At 41.7% G+C, this 22,412-nt stretch overlaps 1 protein-coding gene across 1 annotated transcript in view; it reads left to right on the top strand.

Moving 5' to 3' along the window:
* Positions 1-6,456: 6,456 nt before the first annotated feature.
* The window catches only part of adamts3 (ADAM metallopeptidase with thrombospondin type 1 motif, 3), a gene marked incomplete at its 5' end in the record, with an annotated part of 114,279 nt that continues 98,323 nt past the window's right edge, over positions 6,457-22,412 (top strand). Inside the window, 3 exons of the mRNA XM_079161104.1 lie at positions 6,457-6,516; positions 6,909-6,930; positions 11,681-12,135. Coding sequence (XP_079017230.1) covers positions 6,457-6,516; positions 6,909-6,930; positions 11,681-12,135 — 537 coding nt within the window. The remainder of the gene's footprint in view (positions 6,517-6,908; positions 6,931-11,680; positions 12,136-22,412) is intronic.

The raw sequence follows: 22,412 nt of genomic DNA, 5'->3' as shown, positions 1-22,412 counted from the left end.
CCCTGCCCTCGGAACATGTAGCAAATGTTTCACTTCATTCTAATTATACATGAAGAGTAAAATGTGGTCGATATAATTTAGCATAATTTAACGATTACATCGATGGTGGAATAAGTACTCAGATCCTTTTACTTTTAAGCAGCACAATGTACTCCTTTACAAGTAAACGTACTACGTGGTCTCACCTCCTGACTAAAGCTGTCAAATAAATGTCGTATTTGAGAGTAGCAGAAACTTAAATTGTACTGAAGTACATTAAGTAGACGTAGTAATTTACTTTGTGTCACAGAATAGAAGCGACAGAAGAAGTTCACGAGAGTAGGAAGGGAGAGTTTTATTGGAACAGCATGAACAACAGGAAATAAGGGGGCGGGGGGGTCCTGCTGTTGTTTTGAGCCCATATAAAATGTAATGACAGCAATCTTTTCACTTTCTCCTCCCGCCCCCCCCCCCCCCAAAAAAAAAGAAACCATAAACTCCCTCCTTGTAGCCTCTCCAGTAAAATCCTGTTTCACACTATCTGCATACAAATCCAATTGTGCCGCACGGGCCTGTTTTCAATTTTGCCTCTTGTGATTCGCTGCCAATTGTAACAGCAACTTATTTGTCTGGATCTCTGGTTGCGAGCAAGACCAGATGTGGGACTCTGAGAGGCCAGATGAAGGAAGTCCGAGGGTCCACTGCGGCGGGTCACGGATGAACAGGATGTTGACACACTAACAAAACCTTTGCCTCGGTCACGCTCGTCTCCCTCTCATGCTGCCCTCCTCTCTTCGCTGTTCTTCATCACCGTACACTCAGTCTAGACCTTTTGGACCCTTGTTTATCCCCCCCCCCCTTTCACCTCGCCTAGAGCCAACCCCGTCACCTAGTTTCTCTCACCTTTCCCCTGCCGGTTCCTCTTCCCCAATGCGCCCGGGCCATGAGGCGTGCAGATGTGCTAGTTAATTAGGTTTCCTTATCTGCCGGCAGCTCACCTACAGGCCGAGCCGCGAGGCAGACTCAATCACATACAACAACAAGGACGGCAGCTAGGCTTGTTATTTTTCCCCTCTGACTTATCGAGTCATTTAATGAATTCTGCAGCAGAATGAGGAGGCAGCTTCGTGTCATGGCAGTGCAGAGTGAGAGAGAAAGAGAGGGAGAGAGAGGGAGGGAGGGGAAAATGAACAGAATGTCTTGACACAGCCCTCTAACAGCCCTTTCGTTGTGCCCAATAAAAGCAGTGATATATGATCATGTGTCTTCCATATGTGATGCTGCAGACTCACACAGCGTCTCGGGACTCCATCAGTCCGACAGTCCATTCTCTCTCTCTCTACTAACCACGGGGGGGGGGGGGGAACTTGGGGATGAATTTGTTGGATTTTCTTGTTTTCGGTTCGTCTACAGTGAAGCGGTGAATCCGGAGCTTGTCAATAAAACACTTGTCTAGACGTCTGGTCTCAATCTTGCCCAGAAGCTGTTTCAGTTTACAGACGTCTGTATTGATACGAGCTTTGTTTTAACGTTATTATATTTCAGTGTGAACATTGAAATTGAGTTTGCATTTGAGTCCAGAATCAAATCTCAAGTCCTTTACGACGTCAAATCCAAGTCACGAGTGTTCCTGAGCAAAATGAAAGTCAAAGACTTTATTGGAGCTGCGTTAATCGTCCTGTCATTGCAGAGGCCCGTGTGGAGTCATGTTTCACTTAAAGCTGAGTCAGACTTTCAAGGGAATCGAGTTTGAAGTCAGTCATGTCCGAGTCGGTCTCAAGTCTTTATTCTTGTGTCCTAAAATCCTGTATATTGTCATGAAGACCAGGGTTGCATGTTTAAGCCTTCAGTCACACTCAAGTCTACAGCTTTAGCTCCAGTTTAAGAGCGTCTCACATCTCGGTGCTCCCCGGGAGGACTCGCTGTTTTGGATCGAGCTGCAAAGATTAATCGATTAGTTGTATTACATTATTATTATTATGGACTATTTTGATGATCGGTTTATTGCTTTGAGTAGATTTTTTTTAAGGAGAAAAAAAATTCAACGTTCTCTGATTCCAGCTTCTTAAATGTGAATACTTTCTGGTTTCTTTATTCCTCTATGACGGTAAACTGAATGTCTTTGAGGTTTGGACTAAACGAGAAGTCTGCGGACGTCTTCTTGAGCTTCAGGAACACTGATCGATTTTATTTGACCATTTTATGACATTTTATAAACCAAACGACTAATCGGCAGATTAATCAACAATGAAAATCAATTAACGGTCAGAAAAGATCAATTCCCAACTGTGTTCTTGAGATGTCTTGCATGTTCTCCTGTGATGACAAGCCTCCATGCTCCAGTATGACCATGTACTGGACCATGTACTGGACCATGTACTGGACCATGTACTGGTCATACTGGAGCTGTGTCTTCATGTCACTTTTCATTTGGACGTTGGAAGAGCCTCCCTTCTTTAGCTTTGCGTCAAACTTTTTGTATGATTCTTATAATTGTCTCTTTTGTTCTCCTGTCTGTAAAGTGTTTTCCAGACTTCTAATTACTTAATTACATATGACGAATCTCTGAAAGACGGCTGTATAATGATGTCTGATTAGAAGATAAAATCCACATTGTTCTCATTCTCTTTGTCTTGTCTGGCTCTTTATACATTACACATAAAGAAATGAGCAAATATGAGAAAAAGAAAATCAATCCGAGCATCGTCCGAGTATACGTCTGTCTGCAGGACTGACGAAGGTTTGATCTCCTTTCATGTTTCCCCTCATCTGTGCTGGTGCCTTTGAGCAAGGCCTCTAACCTTTGAACAAAAGCGCCTCCCACCGATGTCCTCCTACATCTTTTTCATTGTTAAAAAATGTTGGGAGATTTCTTTCTAGTGGAGGTCAGCTCTGTATAAAAGCTGCTGCAACTTTTTTTCGAGTTCTTGACAGTGAAAACTTCAGCTTCAAATCAAACGGTAAGAAGTGAAACGGTAAGAAGTGAAACCCTTTACCTGAGGAGTATTTCTATACACTATGTACTTTACTTTCACTCCAGAAAGTTCAACACTGCTTTTACCCTCAGGCGGAGGCTTGGTATCTGCATTTCATGTCTTCTTATTTATCTGTCATTGTGAAGCACTTTGTGACATCTGCTGTTGTCAGGTGCTTTATGAATAAGTTGTTTGTGGCAGAACTTAGTTTTTCTTCTTCTTTCCTCTCCCATTTATCTTTGTCCCCCCCCCCCCCCCCCCCCCCTCTGAAGGACCCTTTGGAATAAACAACTTACTCCATCCCCAATGATAATTAAGTAACATATCTGATATGATGTCAGTCACAGTGGGAGCTTATTCTGCAAAACAAGTTCTTACTTGTCAGTGTTTTTTTTAAGGGTCTCACTAATTTGAGAAATTTGCTACCAATTCTCGGCCTTTTGTTGCCACCAGTTGTAACCACTTTTCTAATAAGAAATGAACGCAAACAGCCAAACGTGCACCCCATAATAAACAATCAATTTAAATATGTGTTGCATTAGTGATATTTGAATGTTGCTGTTCCAGGCAGAACTGAAACCAGACGACGCTGCGTGTGCGTTGGTGTGTTACTTGTGAGCGCACATGGATCTGTTTTAGAGACGAGTTGTTTCACTGTGGGGGGTGAAAGTTCAACTCACACATCAAAAATGACAAACTAACATTTATTCAACTGACAAGGATGCACCTGAACTAAAAACCAAAAGGGAAGTTTGTGAAGTCAACACACACATTTTCATTATTAAGCCAACGTTCAACTTAAAGCATCTTAAAATACCCAAAATATAAAAGTGACCAAAAAAGTTAGAGACGAGTCCTGTATTGGTACTTTTACTTTGGAGGATCTGAGTATTCCTCTCAGCTGCTGGGAAAATCAAACCGTATCACACTCCGCACCTTCTGGCAGGTTGGAGGTGTATCACAGCAGCACATGTTCACGTGAAGCCATCAATATTCATGAATTCAGTCATTACGATTCAGAATGTGTGTGCATGGAGCATTGATTCGGCCGGCTTGGAGACATTTACGCTCATGCATTCATCCCGGTTGGGCGCAGGTGTCCCTGAGTTTCTGTATTAATATTCAAACGCTCCCACTGAGCCATTCTTCTTGTGAAGGCATGACATGTTCTACCCGAGAGAGCCTTGACACGGACCCAGAGTGAGAGGGTGAGGTGGGCGCGGCGTGCGGTCGGTAATGAGGCGGACTACATGCAGCTCATATTATTGGAGATGATTGCTAAATGTTTCACATGCAGCTCTCGCTCTCTGGAGCTTTTTTAGTCAGATGAGAGAGTTCACACAGTTCAAATGAGAAAATTAAGTTGTTTGAATATTTGAAGACTCGCAGTCATGAGAAATGTTGCAGAGTACAGTAAAGGAGAAAACAAAGCGCCTCATGTCAATAAAAGCATCTTCTGCCAAACAAAAACAGACATTTCTTCCAAAATCCAGAGTTATTGTAGTTATAATCAGTGTCTAATTCTTTGATTTAAATATATATATTTCATAGTGTACATGTATTGCAGTATTATTAGTGTCTGCTCCTCTTTTTTTCTCATTATAGTTTGAGTTGTGGAAGAGTGCCTCTCCTTGTTCTCCTGTCCCACCATGTGTTCAGATGAGGAAGGGTAGCCATTATGATTATTATTATTACTACTAATATCAGTATTAACATGTGACATCAACCAGGGGCCCCAAGATTATTTAAAATAAAATAATAAAAACGATCTGTTACACAAAATTAAGTTAATTTATTTCAGATTTGTATTATTTTTTCATTTTACTGATGAAATATTAGATTCTTTCACTTCTTCCATCTAATGAAACAATCTGAGAAGTAAACTCATTCTTTGGTTGAACTGGCATTGACCTACTTAAAGGTAGACTGCAGCTTTTAAGGGTCTCAAGAGACCAGAGGGTCAAACTAAGGGCTGTTAGAGTAAGATGGGAGTTGGTAGCAGGGCTATTGGCTTTAAGTAATGACTTAATTTAGGTTTCTGGACTTAAAATGTGTCACAATCCCTCCTCTCTGTTCCTCTTCTCTTCAGTAATGTCAGCACAAGTTATTTTATTTTCATTATGCGAAAAGCTTTCACATGTCAAATACGACATACAACTGATAAGATGCATGTATGCAAACAAGGTTTTTGAATATTTGACAATTGGAATTTCGTATTTGATGCGTAAACATATTTTCACAATTACTTATCCACGACATGTATGAAATATTCCAAACCGATTGATAAATATTTTATTTATTTTATCTATGACCATTAATGCTTAACAGCTCAAAAAAATAGCCAAACAGACAGTAAAACTACTTGTTATATGATTATACATATTCTTTTATTTCTTGTTTGTTTTTTGTTCGTAATCAGTAAGTAAAGTACGAGACCCTTCGCTAAGTCCCGCCCCCAAACTCAGACTGACCATTCACAGCGTAGCATCGTCCCAAAGCTAGCCGGCTCTGCTCTGTAGACTCTCGAGCAATCGTTTCAGATTTTTCTTAATTTTTTTTTGTTCTGGTTTAGTGGATTTGAAGCTGGTCGTGGCTAAACATTGTGTAATAGTGATACTTGTTACCCGGAGAGGTTGGAAGGAGAGTTTCTAAAACTGAAGAGTTGGTTCACTTTCACACTGTGGTCTGTAGCTTTAACTTCTATCTTTATCTTTTTAAACTGTTTTTATTTTATCTTTCAAATGCATGTTTCTGTCTTTCTCTCTGAAATAGAGAGTGCAGTTAGTGACAGTGTGGTCTCCATGGTAAGTAGCTCTGACAGTTTGACAGAGTAGCAGCGTGGGGGGGGCGGGGCTTAGTGACGGGCTCATTTTCGTCACTGCTTATAAACTATACATTTAAAGTTGAAAGAAACTAAGTCATCATATTTTATTTAGCTGGCTCATTCTATCCTGTCCTGGGATGAAGTTTGGGGGGTTCTTCCTCCTCCTCTTCCTCCTCCTCCTCTGTCCCACTCCATGTGTTTCGGGCTCGCGGACAGGGCAGCATGACGTCACGCAGGGTTGGTCTTGCCCTTTTATTAGCCAGGGGAGCCAAGTGCCAGGTTGCAAGATCTCCTGCTCCACACTGCAGAGCTCTGTCCGGCCAGCGGCAGAGGGGATGTCCTACTAACTTCCACCCTAAAAAAAAAAAAAAAAAAAAAAAAACCCAAAAAAAAAACTTTCTAGAAACTTTCGGTCAAACAGACAAAAAAAAAAAACCAAAACACTGACTGACTGACTGACAAAGTGTCGCAACTCGCCTCACTCCTACTTTTATGAAACTTCTACACGTGTTTTTATTTTATCTTTAAAAACTAAGACAGAGGCTGCACATCTAACTTTGATCACTTTTGAATGAGCCGCTCGCGCTGAGAGTTTTCTGTTTTCTTCAAAGACCTTATTTTTTAAACATTTTTTGACGTTGGGATAAAGTCTGCTTCTTTATCATCGAAAGACTCGTGATGGCTGTCCTGTCACTAGCGTTACTCCTCGTAGGACTTGCATTGACTTCAGCTGACAAGGTAAGTGCATCGCTTCACAGTCAACTCCTTTCCTGAAACCGTGTCTTCTCTCCCGCTGATATTAAAACCGAAGCGGAGAAGTGGTGGCCGGACACAGCAACAGGTTATTTATTTATTCATCTGACATTTTTTTTTCCTCCAAACTTTCCCGTTTGAGGCTGTGTGAACGCGCACACTGCTTCCTCTGTGAAACGCATGTTGACACTGCACACGCGTGAGTTCAGCCTGTTACATAAGATGTATAATAGACGCATTTGTTGTTGTTTTTTTTAAATACAAGCAGCGTTTACAGTAAACTTTCCGCTCTGTGACATCTCTCACTGTCAGGTTATGGTTTCCTATCCGACTTGTGCCGCATTCTAACTCTCTCTCTCTCTCTCTCTCTCTTACAGGCTGGTGAAGTAGAACCAGAGGGTGAGTCCTGTTTATCTTCTTCTTCTTAATAGTTAGGTGTAAGTATGTGAGAAAGTAGAGAGAGGACAACCTTGGTGCAGTGAGATCAAAGTGGGAGGGGGAGTTTGTGTGTGAGGAGCTCTGTAATACACCCCCCCCCCCTCCTCCTCCTCCTCCTCCTCCTCCTCCTCCTCCTCCTCCTCTTCCTCCCCTTATTCCCACTACTATCACCCCCCCACACACACACACTGCCCTCCACACACACTTATACATTACACGAGCAAACTGCTTCAAGGGCTTTGTTATACAGGAAAGAAAATTCCACTTCTAAATCCCGCACATCTGTTCTCCATTCTGAGGTTAAGAAGCGAGTGAGCCGCGGCAGCGTCCACGTAGGATCCTTTTACACCCGCCGCTATCTTCCGAGCACCTCGAGGGCCCTCACGCAGCAGCAGCATGACAGCAGCTGCCAGTTGGACAGGTTTTTTTGTTGCTTTCTAGTCCGCCACCGTTGGCTCTTCTCGTGGCCCCCCCATTATCGGCCTCGTAAAAAAGCAAGTCATTTCACCCATTTAGTGTGGTTTCTCTTCAATTTTCCACCTCCAGCTTTGCTTCTTTTTTTTTTACAAGTTAAAGTCAACAGGCCTCATGCGAGAACCACTTGTACGGACAGATTATGTTCCCGAGTGGTTTATGGGAACTTCGTCGCGTCCGATCATTTTTTCTCCTATTGAGAGTTTTCTCTTGGGTATAAAACTAAATTAACGCCATGAAGCCATTGTTCTTTACACTAATCTGAATGAGTTTATTATGCAAGTGGTAAAGTAGTTGTCCGACAACTTCCAGCTCTTTTTTTAACATCATTTTCTGGCCTTAATTAGAAAGGTAGAACAGATAGAAAGGCCACAGGTCGGACTCGAACCCGGGCACACGGGGCTCTCGCTCTACCAGGTGATCTAACTGGACACCTGAACGCCTTTCCATCAGTCACTGTGTCGTCCTCTCTCATCTATCTCTGTGACTGTCGTGTCACCTTGACAGCACAGGTTGTTTTATTCAGCAACGTCATGTCAAATCATTCCCTCTTCATTTCAGACACATTGCAGCACCGCTGCTCTCATGCTGTCCTTCCCCCAAATTGGAGGGGAACAGGAGGCTGCCTTATGCGGCACATTTGGCGGTGATTGTTATGCTATTGATCACGCCTCATGAGCACGCTCCTCCTCATGAACAGGTGGCGTTTAATCAGCTTGAAACGAGCTATTTCCAAAAGAGTTTTGGTGAATCCCACTTGGAACATGCACAAGCAAACCTCGCATAGAGAGAGTCAGAGAAATCTGGGATGAGTGCACTAATACATTCTTGGATAAGTTCGGAAGAGGTTTAGTGGTTAAGTTGCAACTTTTTTGTCATGCTCTTGATTTGTAATGTGAAGAATTAGGATGTTCAGGTGTAAAAGGAGGCGAATCACACTCTTTTATTTTGGTTTCTTCGCTTGACAACACGTTCATCCATCAGGTGGTCTTTTGTGGTGCGTTCAAGCTCCCATGCGTTCAGGTTGAGGTGAGATTTGGTGCTCACAATTGAGTGCCACATTGTACAGAGTGGTTAGTTTGAAACGTCTCTGACAGCTTGATGGAGTAGCAGAGAGGGGGCAGGGCTCAGTCTACGGAGGAGAAGAAGAGCGTCTTTGGAGTGCTGCCATTTTGCACCAATGTTCAACAATGATGAGCAGGAGGAGAAATCCATCACAGCAGAGAAAGATGGACCAATATATATCCCCTCTCACAGTAGCGAGAGGTCGACTTCTAGTGGCTGTACTTGTAGAAAGAGAGGACTTTTACTCTTTGTCTGCACACCGCCTCTGTAAAAACCACAGTTTGCTTTGCTGAGAGCTGATTACCCTTTAATCAACCAGTACTATCTGTCTATTTAAGAAATTCACTTTCTTTCAGACCTTTTAATTCCGTGTTTGACAAAAAAAAAAAAAATACGAGATGATAACTAGAAGAGCACTCAGAGAAGCACAAGGCCAATCCTCTCCAAAAGTGAACGGGTTCTTCCTCTGCAGCCTTCCAAGACTCATGAAAATAAGGCAAGAAAGACGAAAGAGAAAAGATCAACATACATAAACCTAGTTCCTGTAGAAACCCTCAATGAAATCCAGCAATATTAGAACTCAATTAGATTTAAGGATTAATTGTACTCAATTTCAAGTTAGTTAAACTAATGACCACTGCATCATTGCTATTTAAACATGTCCTCTTCGCCATCTCTTAGTGAAATACCATCAGTATTTTTGCAGGATTGCGTGGACTACATGTGCCTATCACCAACATTCGATGAAGCGACCTTTACAACAGGCCCGACCTTTGTGATGGTTGGAGAGAAATCAATGTTTCTAGACTAGAAAACAGCATAGAAAACAGATTTTCTGTCAAAATAACTACCAAACAGTTTAACGTTTGACATTACAGTCGTTCACTGGTGTGCCCACATATTACAAAAAGCATTTCTCTAAACGCTTGAACACTTTGAATGTGAAGCAGCAGCCGTAAGAAGTAACTTAATTCCCCTCTTGACATGACGTTCAGCGTGTGAACAGTAAACTGGTATTAGTGACATTCAAATTCTCTGGATTACATGCACGCCTTTCTGTGAATCCCTTGTGTTTATGTAAGCAGTCTTGAGTCCGGCGTGGGAATGGCAGACTCCGCCACGACCAATAAAATCCACTACAAAGGAGGATAATTACTGAATGCAAATAGATTCCATAGCTATTGTTTGATTTTCTTTTAAAGGATTAAAACTTTAATAAACTAAACTCTAATTTGATTTCAATCCAAAGTTTTTCGGGTCTTTAAGAAAAGATCAAAATAAACATGAGCTGTAGTTCTGAATAAAGTACAACGTACAGAAATCTGCTTCCAAGGAGGAGGACCGGCTCTTGAGATTAGACCTGGGCCTCTAGAGGATTAAGCAGTGAAACGCCGCTCCTTCAAATGCTCACTAATGAACACAGCTAATTCTTGGCTCCTCTTTGACTCGTGGCTCTGCAACTTTTTCACCCCTTTAACGATTTTTCACACCGGCTTTACTGCAGCAAAGCAAACCTGTGCACCACTCTGTGTAGCCTAAACATCAGTCCTCCCTCCGCATGCTGCACAAGCTTTTTCTCACCAATCGGTATCAAACAACCAACTCTGTGCATTCGGTGTTTGCAGAGAGAGAGTTAAGTGAGCGTGAGCTAACGGAGGTATTTGCCCTGTAAAAATAAGGCCTTTGAGGTTTTTTTTTGCATGTTCAAAACCAGACACGTGCCTACAGTTTGCTTTGGTTCTGGAATATGATGAAGGTGTTCTGTGTCAATGTTTACAGAGTCAGTGTGAGGCAAGCTGCTTCCATCCCATCACATCGCTCCGTGCCTCATTTTATTCTTATTATTATTATCAGATTGGCTGATTTCCCTCAAAAGCTCGTCGATCGCATGTTTTGGACATCACATGTCTAGAAAGCGCACACACACTATGATTTGTAAAGTGTGGTATTTCCCCAGATGTGTAATTTTGAGTTTCCCCATTGACACCTGTTTGAATGTCTTCTAGTCAAAACCTACAAGATGATTACAAGGTTTCCAGATTCATACATTGCATTTATTTTTCCAACCAAAACCAAACCAAAGATCTCAGAATGTGTCTGCCGTCTGCACACATTATGAAACCCGAAGCGGTCCTCGTGGAAATTCCCTTTAAACTTGAGTGTTTTCAAAGCCCACAGATTTCCTGGTGCAATTGAGTTGACCACAAATTAACCAACGAACAAGAGCCTGAGGGTGAGCGGAGCATTTTTGCCAAGATGATACTGAAAACCATCCAGTATGTGACGCACATTTCTGTTTTTGTGAGCTCGGTATTTGACTTCTGACGTGTTAAAACGACAACAGCTTTATCAAGGACTTCAGGGAGGAAGTGTTTCTCTTCTCTGCGCTCTCTAACTGAGAGGCTTCAGCCTGCATTTGCGGTGCCAGATCTAAAAGTATCGACGCTCTAAAGAGACACGCGGGCATCTGTCTCGATGCAAATTCTGCTCGTCGCAGCCTCCTCGTTCATGTCAAAGACCAAATGCTTTGGCTCAACACTGGCGCTGAGAAACGCCAATCAAATACACGCAAACTCCAGGAGAATACTTAGTATGTACGTGTGTGTGTACTTCTATGGTACTTCAACGAGTACTACCATTTGAGCTCAAACCTGACTTCCTGTTCTGTATTTAACTTTAGGCCCACACCATCTCTTTAATTGATTCTTTTATAATTATATTGTTGGCAGTGATAACGGGGCTAAATGCCTCAGGAAACACCTATCTTGTGCTGAAATGATTTGTCAATTAATAAATCTGTTGATTGGAATAAATCAATAATACCAAAAGTTCCAGAGCTTGAGCTGCTTTTCTTTGTTTTACAGTATATGAGTGTAATTTGAATATTATTAGGTTTCGAACTGTTGGTCAAACAAACAATTCTTTTTTTAAAAGTATTTAAAAAAGATATAGTTTCTTCAACAAAATGTTTAGTAAAAACACAATAAGTTGATTGATAATGAAGCTAGTTATTAGTTTGTTTAGCCAGTCAAAACTAAATATGGGCTGATGCTGAAGCCTTTAGAGCTCCAGAGCATTGCTTCCTCTTCACATCACTGCGGAAGACGTTCTAACACTTGTTCTACAGTCTGGCAGTAATGTGTGGCCTCGCTGTCATTGTGTCCTTTCACAGACCAGCTGAGGAGCCGGCTGAAGGAATACGGCCTCGTCACTCCCTTCAGCACCGACTCCCAAGGACACTACCTGTCGCACCTGCTCTCCGCCACCCACAAGCAGCGCGCGAAGAGGGAGGCGTCGTCCTCCGGCGGAGCCGAACAGAAGCTCTTCTTCAACATCTCCGCCTTCGGGAAGGAGTTCCACCTCCGCCTGCGCCCGAACACCCGGCTGGTGGCGCCGGGCGCCGTGGTGGAGTGGCACGACGACGAGACGCCGGGCGTCGGCAACGTCAGCAGCAACAGCGTCGACGACGGCTTCAGTGCCGGTGCGGGCGCCAACCAGATGGAAGCCGGCGGCGGCGGGGCGGAGAGGATACTGCACCGTGAGCTGCTCAAGACAGACTGCACCTTCATCGGCGACATCACAGACGTACCCGGGGCCTCGGTTGCCATTAACAACTGTGACGGACTGGTAAGTCCTCTTCAGCCATAAAGCTTCTTACTCCTCCACCCCGTCAAACCTTTTCATTCCAGAAGTGCCCTGACCTTATCAACTCTTCTCTAATGGATTTTAAGTGTCCGTAACTCCTGAGTTTAGCCTTTCTTTAAGTCCGCGCTCGGGCATTTTTACAGCACATTGTCCCCGGAGATATTCTTCAGGCCTTTTTGTACAGATGTTTGTCACGGGTGAGTGGCCATCCATTGCGCCCACAAACCCAACGGATCTTCCCCCACCGAACCTCTTCCCAACATAAAACACAAGTTCCCTTTGTGCTCCACAAAAGTCAGCAGACCCATCCTCCCCTTCACCCCTCATAAAACACTTGAACAGTAATCGGGTGGTGACCTGGGCCCGAATCTTTTGGAGTAGGCCAACAAGACAATCTCTGTGTTTAAGGAAGAGACTCGACTCGCCCAAAAAACTTTAAATGAAGTTCTCCGCAGGAATGCTGCAGACCTTTTTTAAAAGCAACACAAGGGACGTAGTGTAACTCACGACTCTTGATGGGCATTCACGATCTGTTCTGAGCTAAAGCTGCTGTTAATTTATCGTTTCATTATTAACAGCAGATCTGCTAGAAATGCATCCTGCTAACAGGTGTGCTGTCTCAGGAGTCGTTTATTCCCTGAGATAAAATAGGTGCGCTGCTACACCTGCAATCTGTCGAGCTGCGATGTGTTTGTTTTCCCCCAAAATGGATTCAGGAAAAACAAGAAAAAAGTCAGGAATTGGTAATAAAGCGTGTTTTTAGCCACAGACTCCAGGAAGCACAATGACGGCCGATCCAGCACTAAAAGGTCTAAAAGCAGGTCAGATCCGTCCTTTATCCAGTGAATCGTCTCCACGCGGACGAGAGGGATTTGCATATTATTTTGTGCGGACGTTCATTATTCCCAGGCAATGAATCCTACTGACTTTAGTGACTTCCTGTCTTTTTCTTTTCCCTTTTGTTTTTTATTGAAACGTCTCTACGACTATGAGACGGATTGCAGTGAAACTCATTCACGTTCCCTGTGGGATGAATTTAAACAATTGTTCTTCCAGCCCCGTTATCTAGTTAGAATTTCAGTTAGTCCAGTATTTTGTACAGTATTACTTTTTTTTAAGCTACACAGTACTTTGTGTTTTTAGCATTTAGTTCAGCGCCAATGAGCTGTTCTAAGCATGCTTAGATAACTTCTTTTGTAGATCTTTGTTTTCCCTGTTATTGTCATTATATCCATTTTCTACCACTGATAATAATAATAATGATAATATAACAGCATAATAATACAAGTACACATTTTAAAGAGCAAATATTTTTTTATTCTGAATAATTTTCAGACATTGGAATTGAAAAGTCTGTGGAACAAAAAAAAGTGAAATATTCTAAATAAATAAAGCAAATAAAACCACACAAGCAAACATATATGAAATGGCCTAACGGTCGATAACGTAACAATGACAAGGCGCGGTCGAGGTCAGTGGGTAGAATGGGTCGTCCTTTAAACCAGAAGGTCGGCGGTTCGATCCCCTGCTCCGACTGTCTTCATGTTGAAGTGTCCTTGAGCGAGACACTGAACCCCAAGTTGCTCCCCGGGCGCTTTGCAACAGCTCACTGCTTTAAAATGCTTAGGATGCATATTTATTGTATGTACCTGTTTGTAGAGTTGTTTTTATTTATGGAGGTGTATGAAGTCATGAGCTAATATGATGAACTCATCGTTGGTTTTAGTTTTCTTCAGGGGAATCTTTGCCTAGAACAAAAAGAGGAAGTAACACCAGCCTCGTTCTGTTAACGTGTCCTCACTGGTTCATCTGGATTTATTACCTCTTTATACCTCGGTGCCGTTTTTTTATCTGTTTGACTGCCACCTATTTAAGTTTAAGGTTGCACTGGATGCTGCTTTTACAAAAAGGGTAACTATACGCTTGAAAATCTGACTGCAACATCAAGCGCAGCCTTTACTGCTGCATATCAAAAGGCAGCGCTCGTGAAAGCAGTTCCTTCAGGACCGCTGGAATGAGTGACGCAAAGACAGGATGACAGTGAGAGCCCTCGGGACTTAAATCATTGTGAAACATGAATGCGAGGCCTGGCGGTCTGCATGTTCTTAGATATGAGTGTGTGTGTGCGTGTGTCTGTGCTCTGCAGGGGTTCACTTTATTCTCTCCACATTACATCGCTTGTAACAAGGCAGCACATGTAGAGGGAGATTCTCCCCGGCAGGGCCATGGCAGTGTGAGGTTTTGACAGAAACTGACCTGCGTTTTTTTTTTTTTAAATGTATTTAAATGTGCTGACTTCGTTGGAAATTTAAACAGGTTCATTCACAAGCAGAAGGTCTCGTCTCACATGAAACTCGAGTCGACCACCATGTGACGTCAGACAAACAACAAACAGCATTCTTGCCAGATGAAAGCTAAAAACATACAGTAAGCAGAATTAAATAAAAGCTGCTGACAGCAGAGGAAATCAAGGTTTTATGCAACTACGAACCCTTTTTTGCAAATGACTGTAGTTATGATGATAGTTAATTCAATACGTTTCAAAACAGAGGTTACAAAGTGCTTTTACACACACACGGAAAGTCAATCAATCAATGGACAAACACAGAGACGGTGTATGCCATTACCAGCTAATAAGAGCGTCAGTAAATGTGCCGTAACAGCCTGTATTTGATATTAAAAAGGGTTTTTTAAAAGTTTATAAAGATGTTACTGATTTGAGCAAGCTCTTTCCATTATTTAGAGAAACTAAAAGTACAATTCAGATCCACTCTGGTTGCAAAATTAGATCAGGAAATAACTTTTCTGCAATCTAAATGTAAAAACTAGATCTGAAACACTTCTTTAAACCCACAAGAAATCTGCATTTTTTTTCAAGGCTGAAGGTATTAAAGTAGTTTTTGAGTGAGGCGGGAATAAAAAAAAAGAAAAACCAGTGGCGTCAGTTCAAAATGAGAGATGACTAAAATGATAAATTAGTCTTTTCCTGTCTTTTAAAGATCCCCTTAAACAGACTCTAGAACTTCCTGGTAAACAGTTTTGAGTGATGACCTCATGCTGCATGAGACGACACGATAAAAAAAGTCCAAAATAAAAAGTCAAGTTAATAGTTTGTTCTCAAATATGTGACAAAGAAAACCATCAGTTTCAGGTTTGAGAAGATGAAACCAGGACGTTTTTGCCATTTTTGCTTTAGAATAAATTACAAACATTTAATTGATGATCACTTGGTGGCTACTTATTTTTGGTAGATGAACTAATGAATGAATCACCCATTTAAAGAAAATAATAATCATATTAATCATAATAATCATTATGAAATTGCACAGCTTCTCTGTTTTCAACTCATTGAGATTGACCCTTTTATCTATTGTCCCAGTCTATTTGTACATTGCGACCTGTCAATCTCAAGGTATTATGGTCTGTTTGACTCTAAATGGACCATAATTTACTAAATGAACATCATGCTGTATTGAAGAAGACTTGAAACTAGAGATTGAGACCATAAACTCATGTTTACGATGTTTACTGAGGTAATAAATCAAGAGAGAAGTAGAGTCATTTTTTCATAGACTTCTATACAACCAGAGGAGTCGCCCCCTAGTGGACACTAGAGAGAATGCAAGTTTAAGACACTTCTGCATTGGCTTCACACTTCAGAACCGGAGGTTTGCCACCTGGTCAAGCCTCAAGTCTTTCAGACATGATTTGGAAGTCAAAAAGCAAGTTTTTCTGGTCTATTAATGCTTAGTCTAGAAATTACAAGAGCACATTAAGCACAATGGCCAAAACCAGTGTGGAAACAGGGCATCAGGTGTAAGTAATATATCAAATCATCTGTATGTGCAGCTCTTCATGAGGCCCCACGATGAGCTTCTGTCTATTTTCTAAAATAACTCACACAAACTCTTCTATTTCCTCTGTACTCGGCCATTTACTCCCCCTGAGTGGTTTCGGGATTGCACATCATTTAATTCAATAGAGTTTTATTGAAGTGGGAAAAGGCTCTTTAATTATGAAGAGCGTGGTAACCGTCAGTGAGCTCAGTCAACTCGCGGGACAATATGTTGACATAGTTTGATGTATTCTCACAAAGCAACGTTCGGTTTCTTATTTGTCAGTCTTTTGTTGTGCTGCAGTCATATTTGAATGTCTGACAGAACTTAAAATACCGTCTCTCTGAAACGTCTCTGTGAACTCCTAATATAATCTCCTGAACAAAGATAAAGCCACTCTGACCTTTACGTCAGTCCTCTGCAGGATTTGTCCGTTTCCTTTGATTGCAGCGAGAGGAAGCAGTTCATCACTTGGGCAGATTCAGTCTCTTCAAGACATTTATAGTTGAACCTCGCCGGAGCTTCAGGGCCGAGAGGGGTCCACACAGGATGTGAGAGTATTGCTTTGTAAATAGCGTCGTGGCAGGATGTCACTTTGAAGACGCCAACGGCCATCAAACGTCTGTCTCTTTGCCCGGTGGAAGACGGATTTGAGAAGACTGCTGCTGCACGCAAACACTGTATGACACCACACTACAGTGTGGAAATATATCCGGGTTTTTTTCAATAATACAGAAAATCTGGATAAAATCTGAATTTAAAAGTTGCAGCTTTCTGCAGCTCAAATATTTATTGATTTCTCACTTTCTTTAAAGGACTCCGTCGTCACACTCTCTTCACTTGTTGTAAATTTCTGTCAAAATCACTTATTTTAAAACTGTAAACTGCTGTGATTATTGCCCTGATACAGCAGGAAACAAAACATTTTCTATATCATGATATATGATCTAAAAATCAAAAAAACCAAAAGGATTGTACCATAGTTAACTAATATAGTATTAAAATTAAGGAATTTATTACTGTTTTTGATTATAAAACATTGCCGACCATTCAACCACCGTTTAGTTTGACCATCTCTTGTTTCTATCTTATCTAAATGGACACTGGCACATAGTTAGCAGCTCATTTGTGCTTTTTACTCTTTTTTTCTACTGCATCACTTTCTATGACTGGAAGTGTTTTCTAAGCTGTCAACATCACAAGAGGACTTTATTTACGGTAAACTGCAGTGATCAGTGGTCTGTTACAGCAGGAAAACTACACTTTTTTGGATATGGTGGGGCATAAAATCTGTTTAAACTGACCTGCCTTAAACAAAAAAGGCTTATTTGAGGGTAAAAATCAGTGAAAACGATACAATACGATACGATACGATACAATACGTTACAATACGATACAATACGTTACAATACGATACAATACGTTACAATACGATACAATACGTTACAATACGATACAAAACAATACAATGCAAAACGATATGTTACGCTACAATGCGACGTGATGCAAGACGATACGATATAAATAAAATCCCCAAAACTATCAATGGATAGGTTGATTTTAAAACAAAAATGGTAAAAAATCCCCAAAGAACCCCAAATATTTATAGTAGAAAAATCCGGAAGAAGACTGATTTTAATAAAAACCATTGGCAGCCCGAACACTCTGTAGTGTAGCTCTTTCCTCATGTTTTATTACATGAAAGTGACAGTTTTACATCCCTTTCTGTTATTGGGAGGGTTTTCCGTGCCATCAACTTCGCAAGAAGACGAGATTTATTGTAAACTGTGATAATCAGTCCCCTTTTATGGCAGGACACAAACACATTTGTAATATGTTGGTACATAAAATCTGGGCAATAATCAGTTTTAAATGATGGGCTATGTGTGTTTGAACACAATGCTCCAAAAAACGCAGGTACATTCTGGTTTTCAAGCTACTGTTTGCACCTCAGTCACTGGAACCTTTTGATGTTTTTGGGCACAAAGTCAGCAGATAATAATTTGCCCAATTTTTCGCTCCACATTTATTTCTGGAGGCAAAATCTCGACATCACAAGAGGACCTTATTTACTGTAGTGTGTCATGAAACAAAACTAATTTGGAATTTTTTCGGGACATCCAATCGAGGGGTAAAGAAACCCAGTTTAGCCTGCTCTGCCTCACGCTGTTTGCTGCCTGAATGCAAAGCATGCAGGACTGCATAACCGGAGATCAAACACTCTGCAAACCAGTGGTTGCCGATGAAAAAGCCTGTCGTTGGGGGCCAGTGGTCTTTGATCTCAAGTGGTAGCCTTGGCCCTCGCTAGGTGTGTGTTTTACTGTTTCTTAATTATAGCCAGGCTGCTGTCTGGAAGTCTTTACTGCAGCAGGCAGGCAGCCTGCTAAATGCTTATGAGGCAGATACTTCCTCCTTCAGCAGCAGTAGCAGTGTGGGGGCGAGGTGAGGGACGCTGGTCTTTGCCGGCCTGTGTGGGAGACAGCCATCATGTTTCATGCATGTCAAGAAGCACCAGGGATGGGAGGGGTTTTTTCTTTTCTTCTTTTTTTCCTCGGTATACGCGGATGAAACACATCAGAGCTGAACTCTGTTCTCTGCCTCATTTTAGTCTCATATTGAAAAACCAATCTGTCAGGGGTCGCAGCAGAGGGTGCGTTTTAAATATGACGCAAAGCAAACAGTCAGCTCATTTATGTCTCCCGTTCACTCCAGTGATTCATGGTTTCTGCTCCAAAACCTGAATCACTGTTCATCGCATTACCACCGTTAAGGATTAAGGGCACTTCATTGCTATTTTAAAAGTACAAATGGTCTTATTACTAATTTATTTTAGATTTTGCTCACTGGAATCTGGGTCCTGTTAATTATCCTTTAACACTTAAAAAGCCCTTTAGGTGGTCTGGATTCTTCCAGTATTCACTACTTCTATTTAGGACATTGTGGTCCTCAGACCCCCACTGGGTGTTTATGACCGGATGCGTTTGTCTCTGTCGGTCATTCCCAAAGACTGAACATTTTATAAGGGTTGCCAAATAAATTAGCAGAATTTCTCCCATAGTCTTCTATTTTACGTGTTTATCTGCGGTACACCTCGTTCTAATTAGTGAAGCCACCTTTTAACATTTAATCTAATATGAAAAGGCTCGTGTGCATTCCGTTTGTTTAAGATGGTCTCTTAACGTGTCTAAATGCATTTATTTGGTCTCATTTATAAAGTATTTAATATGTACGTTTTCAATAACGGACGATTAAAACAAAGCTGTGATTCATGAACGTATATCTCTTCTAAATGGCTGGTTTAGCTATTCAAGATAATAGAGCGTGATGTGGAAATAGTAGTAACAATGGTCAGGAAATTTCATTCACACACTAATTTGCTCTTCTCACAATTTATACATAAGGTCTGTTGGGAATCGCGATGGCTTGTCATTTTAAAGCTGTGGGTCTGTTTGGGTATCCCGCTGTTTCACTGGTCTATAAGACTTTCCGTTCTGAGAAACTTGAACTTGCTCTGTTGGTACCGTAGACTGCATAAAACATGGACGTAGTCTCTGTGATGTCCCCCATAGGTTTCCTAAGAACCAGTGAAGCTCAGGCTGGCCTTTCTCTTTCAAGCAACTGTATTTATAACTCATAGCAAATGAGTACAGTAATAAACTCGATGCCAAACAATTCAAGAAATGATTCCTGTCCAAATCAGAATCACACCTCCTATGAAGGATGTTTTTGATTTATCCAAAATGTGCAATTAAACAGCAAAGGTGGATGTTAGTGACGACCCAATGGTGCAGTGCCTTAAATGTAGCTGCCGCAAGGCATAGTGGGACGGCATCATCTCCTTTCCTTTGGTAAAGGATGGTTTGGTGAACCCTGTGCTAAAGGAGATACGAAAGGAAGCATTGATGCACCTTTTTCTTAGCATTCAGAGAATTCGACCGGCTCTTATCATGGCTGCCACTTGAATACTTTGGGTTCCTTTCACTCCGTTAGAAACTTTACTAATCAAAAAAAGACTATTTGATTGCAGCCTCAGAGTGTCCGGCTCCAGTACGACTCGCGGCTAGTCCAAAAATGGCCAAACAGGTGGATCGTGGACGTAGCAGAGCAAGACGGCTAGCGACCCGAGCCGCCAGCCGCCTGTCACTTTAAGTGGCCACTCCCTAAATTATGCATAACTTTAAGCCTTAATATAATTAAAATCGGTGAGTTTTATGAAAATGTAAGCTCCCGGTACTGTTTGCTACAGTATAGTTTATTTCTGCTGTTAAGTTAACATGAAGGGTCTATGGGGATTGACTCGCTTTTGGAGGCAGCCTCAAGTGGCCATTTGAAGAACTGCAGTATTTGTCACTTTATTTTGCATCTTCAGAGGTTTCCGCTTGATCGATACTTATATCACACGTAGAGCTAGACCGATAAATTGGCCTTGCTACAGTAAATCAGCTGAAATGAGCTCATTGCAGATATTTCACTAGTTTCAGAACAGAAAGGCCAAACTAGGTTTACGGTAATTTAGACGCAGTGTCAACATCACATAGTTTATCCACTAGTAAACAATTACGAGTAGATATTACACTGTAAAATGTCCTGCTCAGTATGTTTTTTTTCAGCAATCAGCTGAGATGTCATTATTCGATTTTTAACAAGCTCCACCGTCAGCCTAAAAATACCAGCATCAGACGGATTTTAATTGTATGAGTTCACATTGATGTAACCTTTCTGGCTGTGTTCTGAAAGCTTTGCTAAAATATTCATTACAAACGAAACGCTGTGAATGTTGCCAGACACACATGGATACGCGATCTTGCCAATGGCTTCCTTTGAGTTATCTCTGTGTGGAAAGAAGGGCTGCTGCTGCTGCTGCTGCTGCTGCTGCTGCTGCTGCTTCGGTCTTTGGCTGGAATGAAAGTCTTGATCTCGGTGATTTTTGCAGCAGCAGACTTGTCTTGTTTGTGAAACTTCTCTTCCACCGAGAAACACTGCAGCCTTGTGCGGTTTCAGACGCTCTCAGCGACGCTCTTTAATATTTTTAAGGTTAAATGTTTGGACCTTTTTTATTATGAAGATCGATTTGACTGATTCCAGAACGTCGAACATGAACCCATCTTCTGTAACTTATGCCTGTAAAGATCAGAGAGCAGACATACGAGCTGTTGAAATCTTTAAAACACAAGCTGTCTTTTCAACGTTTTTTTTGGAAATGTGGGCTCCATGAAAGCATTTGCTTCCGTTTATGGGATATAATGACAGTGTTTGATCCTTGAAACACACCTGGTCTGTGATGGAGTTTTTTTTTTTTTACGAGTACAGTACTTCCATCGTTAACAGTCGGAGGCAGCGACTCAGCTGAGGATTGTTGGCTTTGTTTCTTTTTCACGTGGACGAAACATACAGAACACGTCTCTTTAAAAAAGGATCCTGGAAAACAACGTATGTGACTGACCATGAGATGTCAGAAGTGGGTGTATGGTGTATCGTTCCTCCTCTTCCTCCCCTAACACAAGTCCATGTCTGGCCTCCTCTCTTGTGCTCACAGGGTTCCCCTGTCACAGGGTTGATGGTTCACATACTGCAGATGTTTTATTGTGGAGCCCTGAAAGGCAACGAGGGGAAGCTTCTCATGTCTGATTTATTTTTGGACTTTGAGGACTCGGGGAAAATAATCTGTGTCTGCTTTTCGTCCACGGAAGAGTGTGGATTAATGAGTTGTTCGTGATGAGTAACTCCCTCATGCATGTTATAAATGAAGTCTCAGAAACATTCAAACTTTTTAATTTTTTCTTCCGAGCGTTCAGAGACAAACATGGAAATAAACCAGTGAGATTGCTGCTGCTGCTGCTGCTGATTCATTATTTTTAGATGTCTCTTAATACATCCTCTTGGATGTAACACACGCCCGACACCAGTGTTTACTTACAGCGACGTTGAAGGGAAATACTTTCCCTGCAAAACTCATCTCACACTTTATGGCGTGTCCTGAATTTTTGAATGTCTCTCTGTATGATATTAGCCAGGCCGGCAGTGTGGCTCTAGGTATGACGAATGGCCGTCTACCACTGTGGTCCAGACTGAAGTATATCAACAGCTACTTGATGGATTGCTCAAATAGCTCAGACATTCATGCTTCCCAGAGGATGAATCCTCATGACTTTAAGAGCCACCATGGGGTTAATGTTTGTGGTTTTTATTTACAGCTATTTGATGGATTCCCATGACATTTGGTTTATATGTTCATGTTCCCCAGAGGATGAACCCTGAGGACATTGTTGGTCCCCTGACTTTTCCTTAAGAGCCACCAGGAGATTAATGTTTGTGATTTTGAGTCAACTATCTGAACAACTATTTGAATGATTGCCATGAAATTGAGTCCAGATATTCATACTCCGCCAGACAATGAATCCTCATGACTTTAAGAGCCACCGT

This window comes from Pholis gunnellus (genome assembly GCF_910591455.1).
Source record: "Pholis gunnellus genome assembly, chromosome: 6".
Taxonomy (NCBI): domain Eukaryota; kingdom Metazoa; phylum Chordata; class Actinopteri; order Perciformes; family Pholidae; genus Pholis; species Pholis gunnellus.
This window is presented reverse-complemented; position numbering and strand designations above follow the sequence as displayed.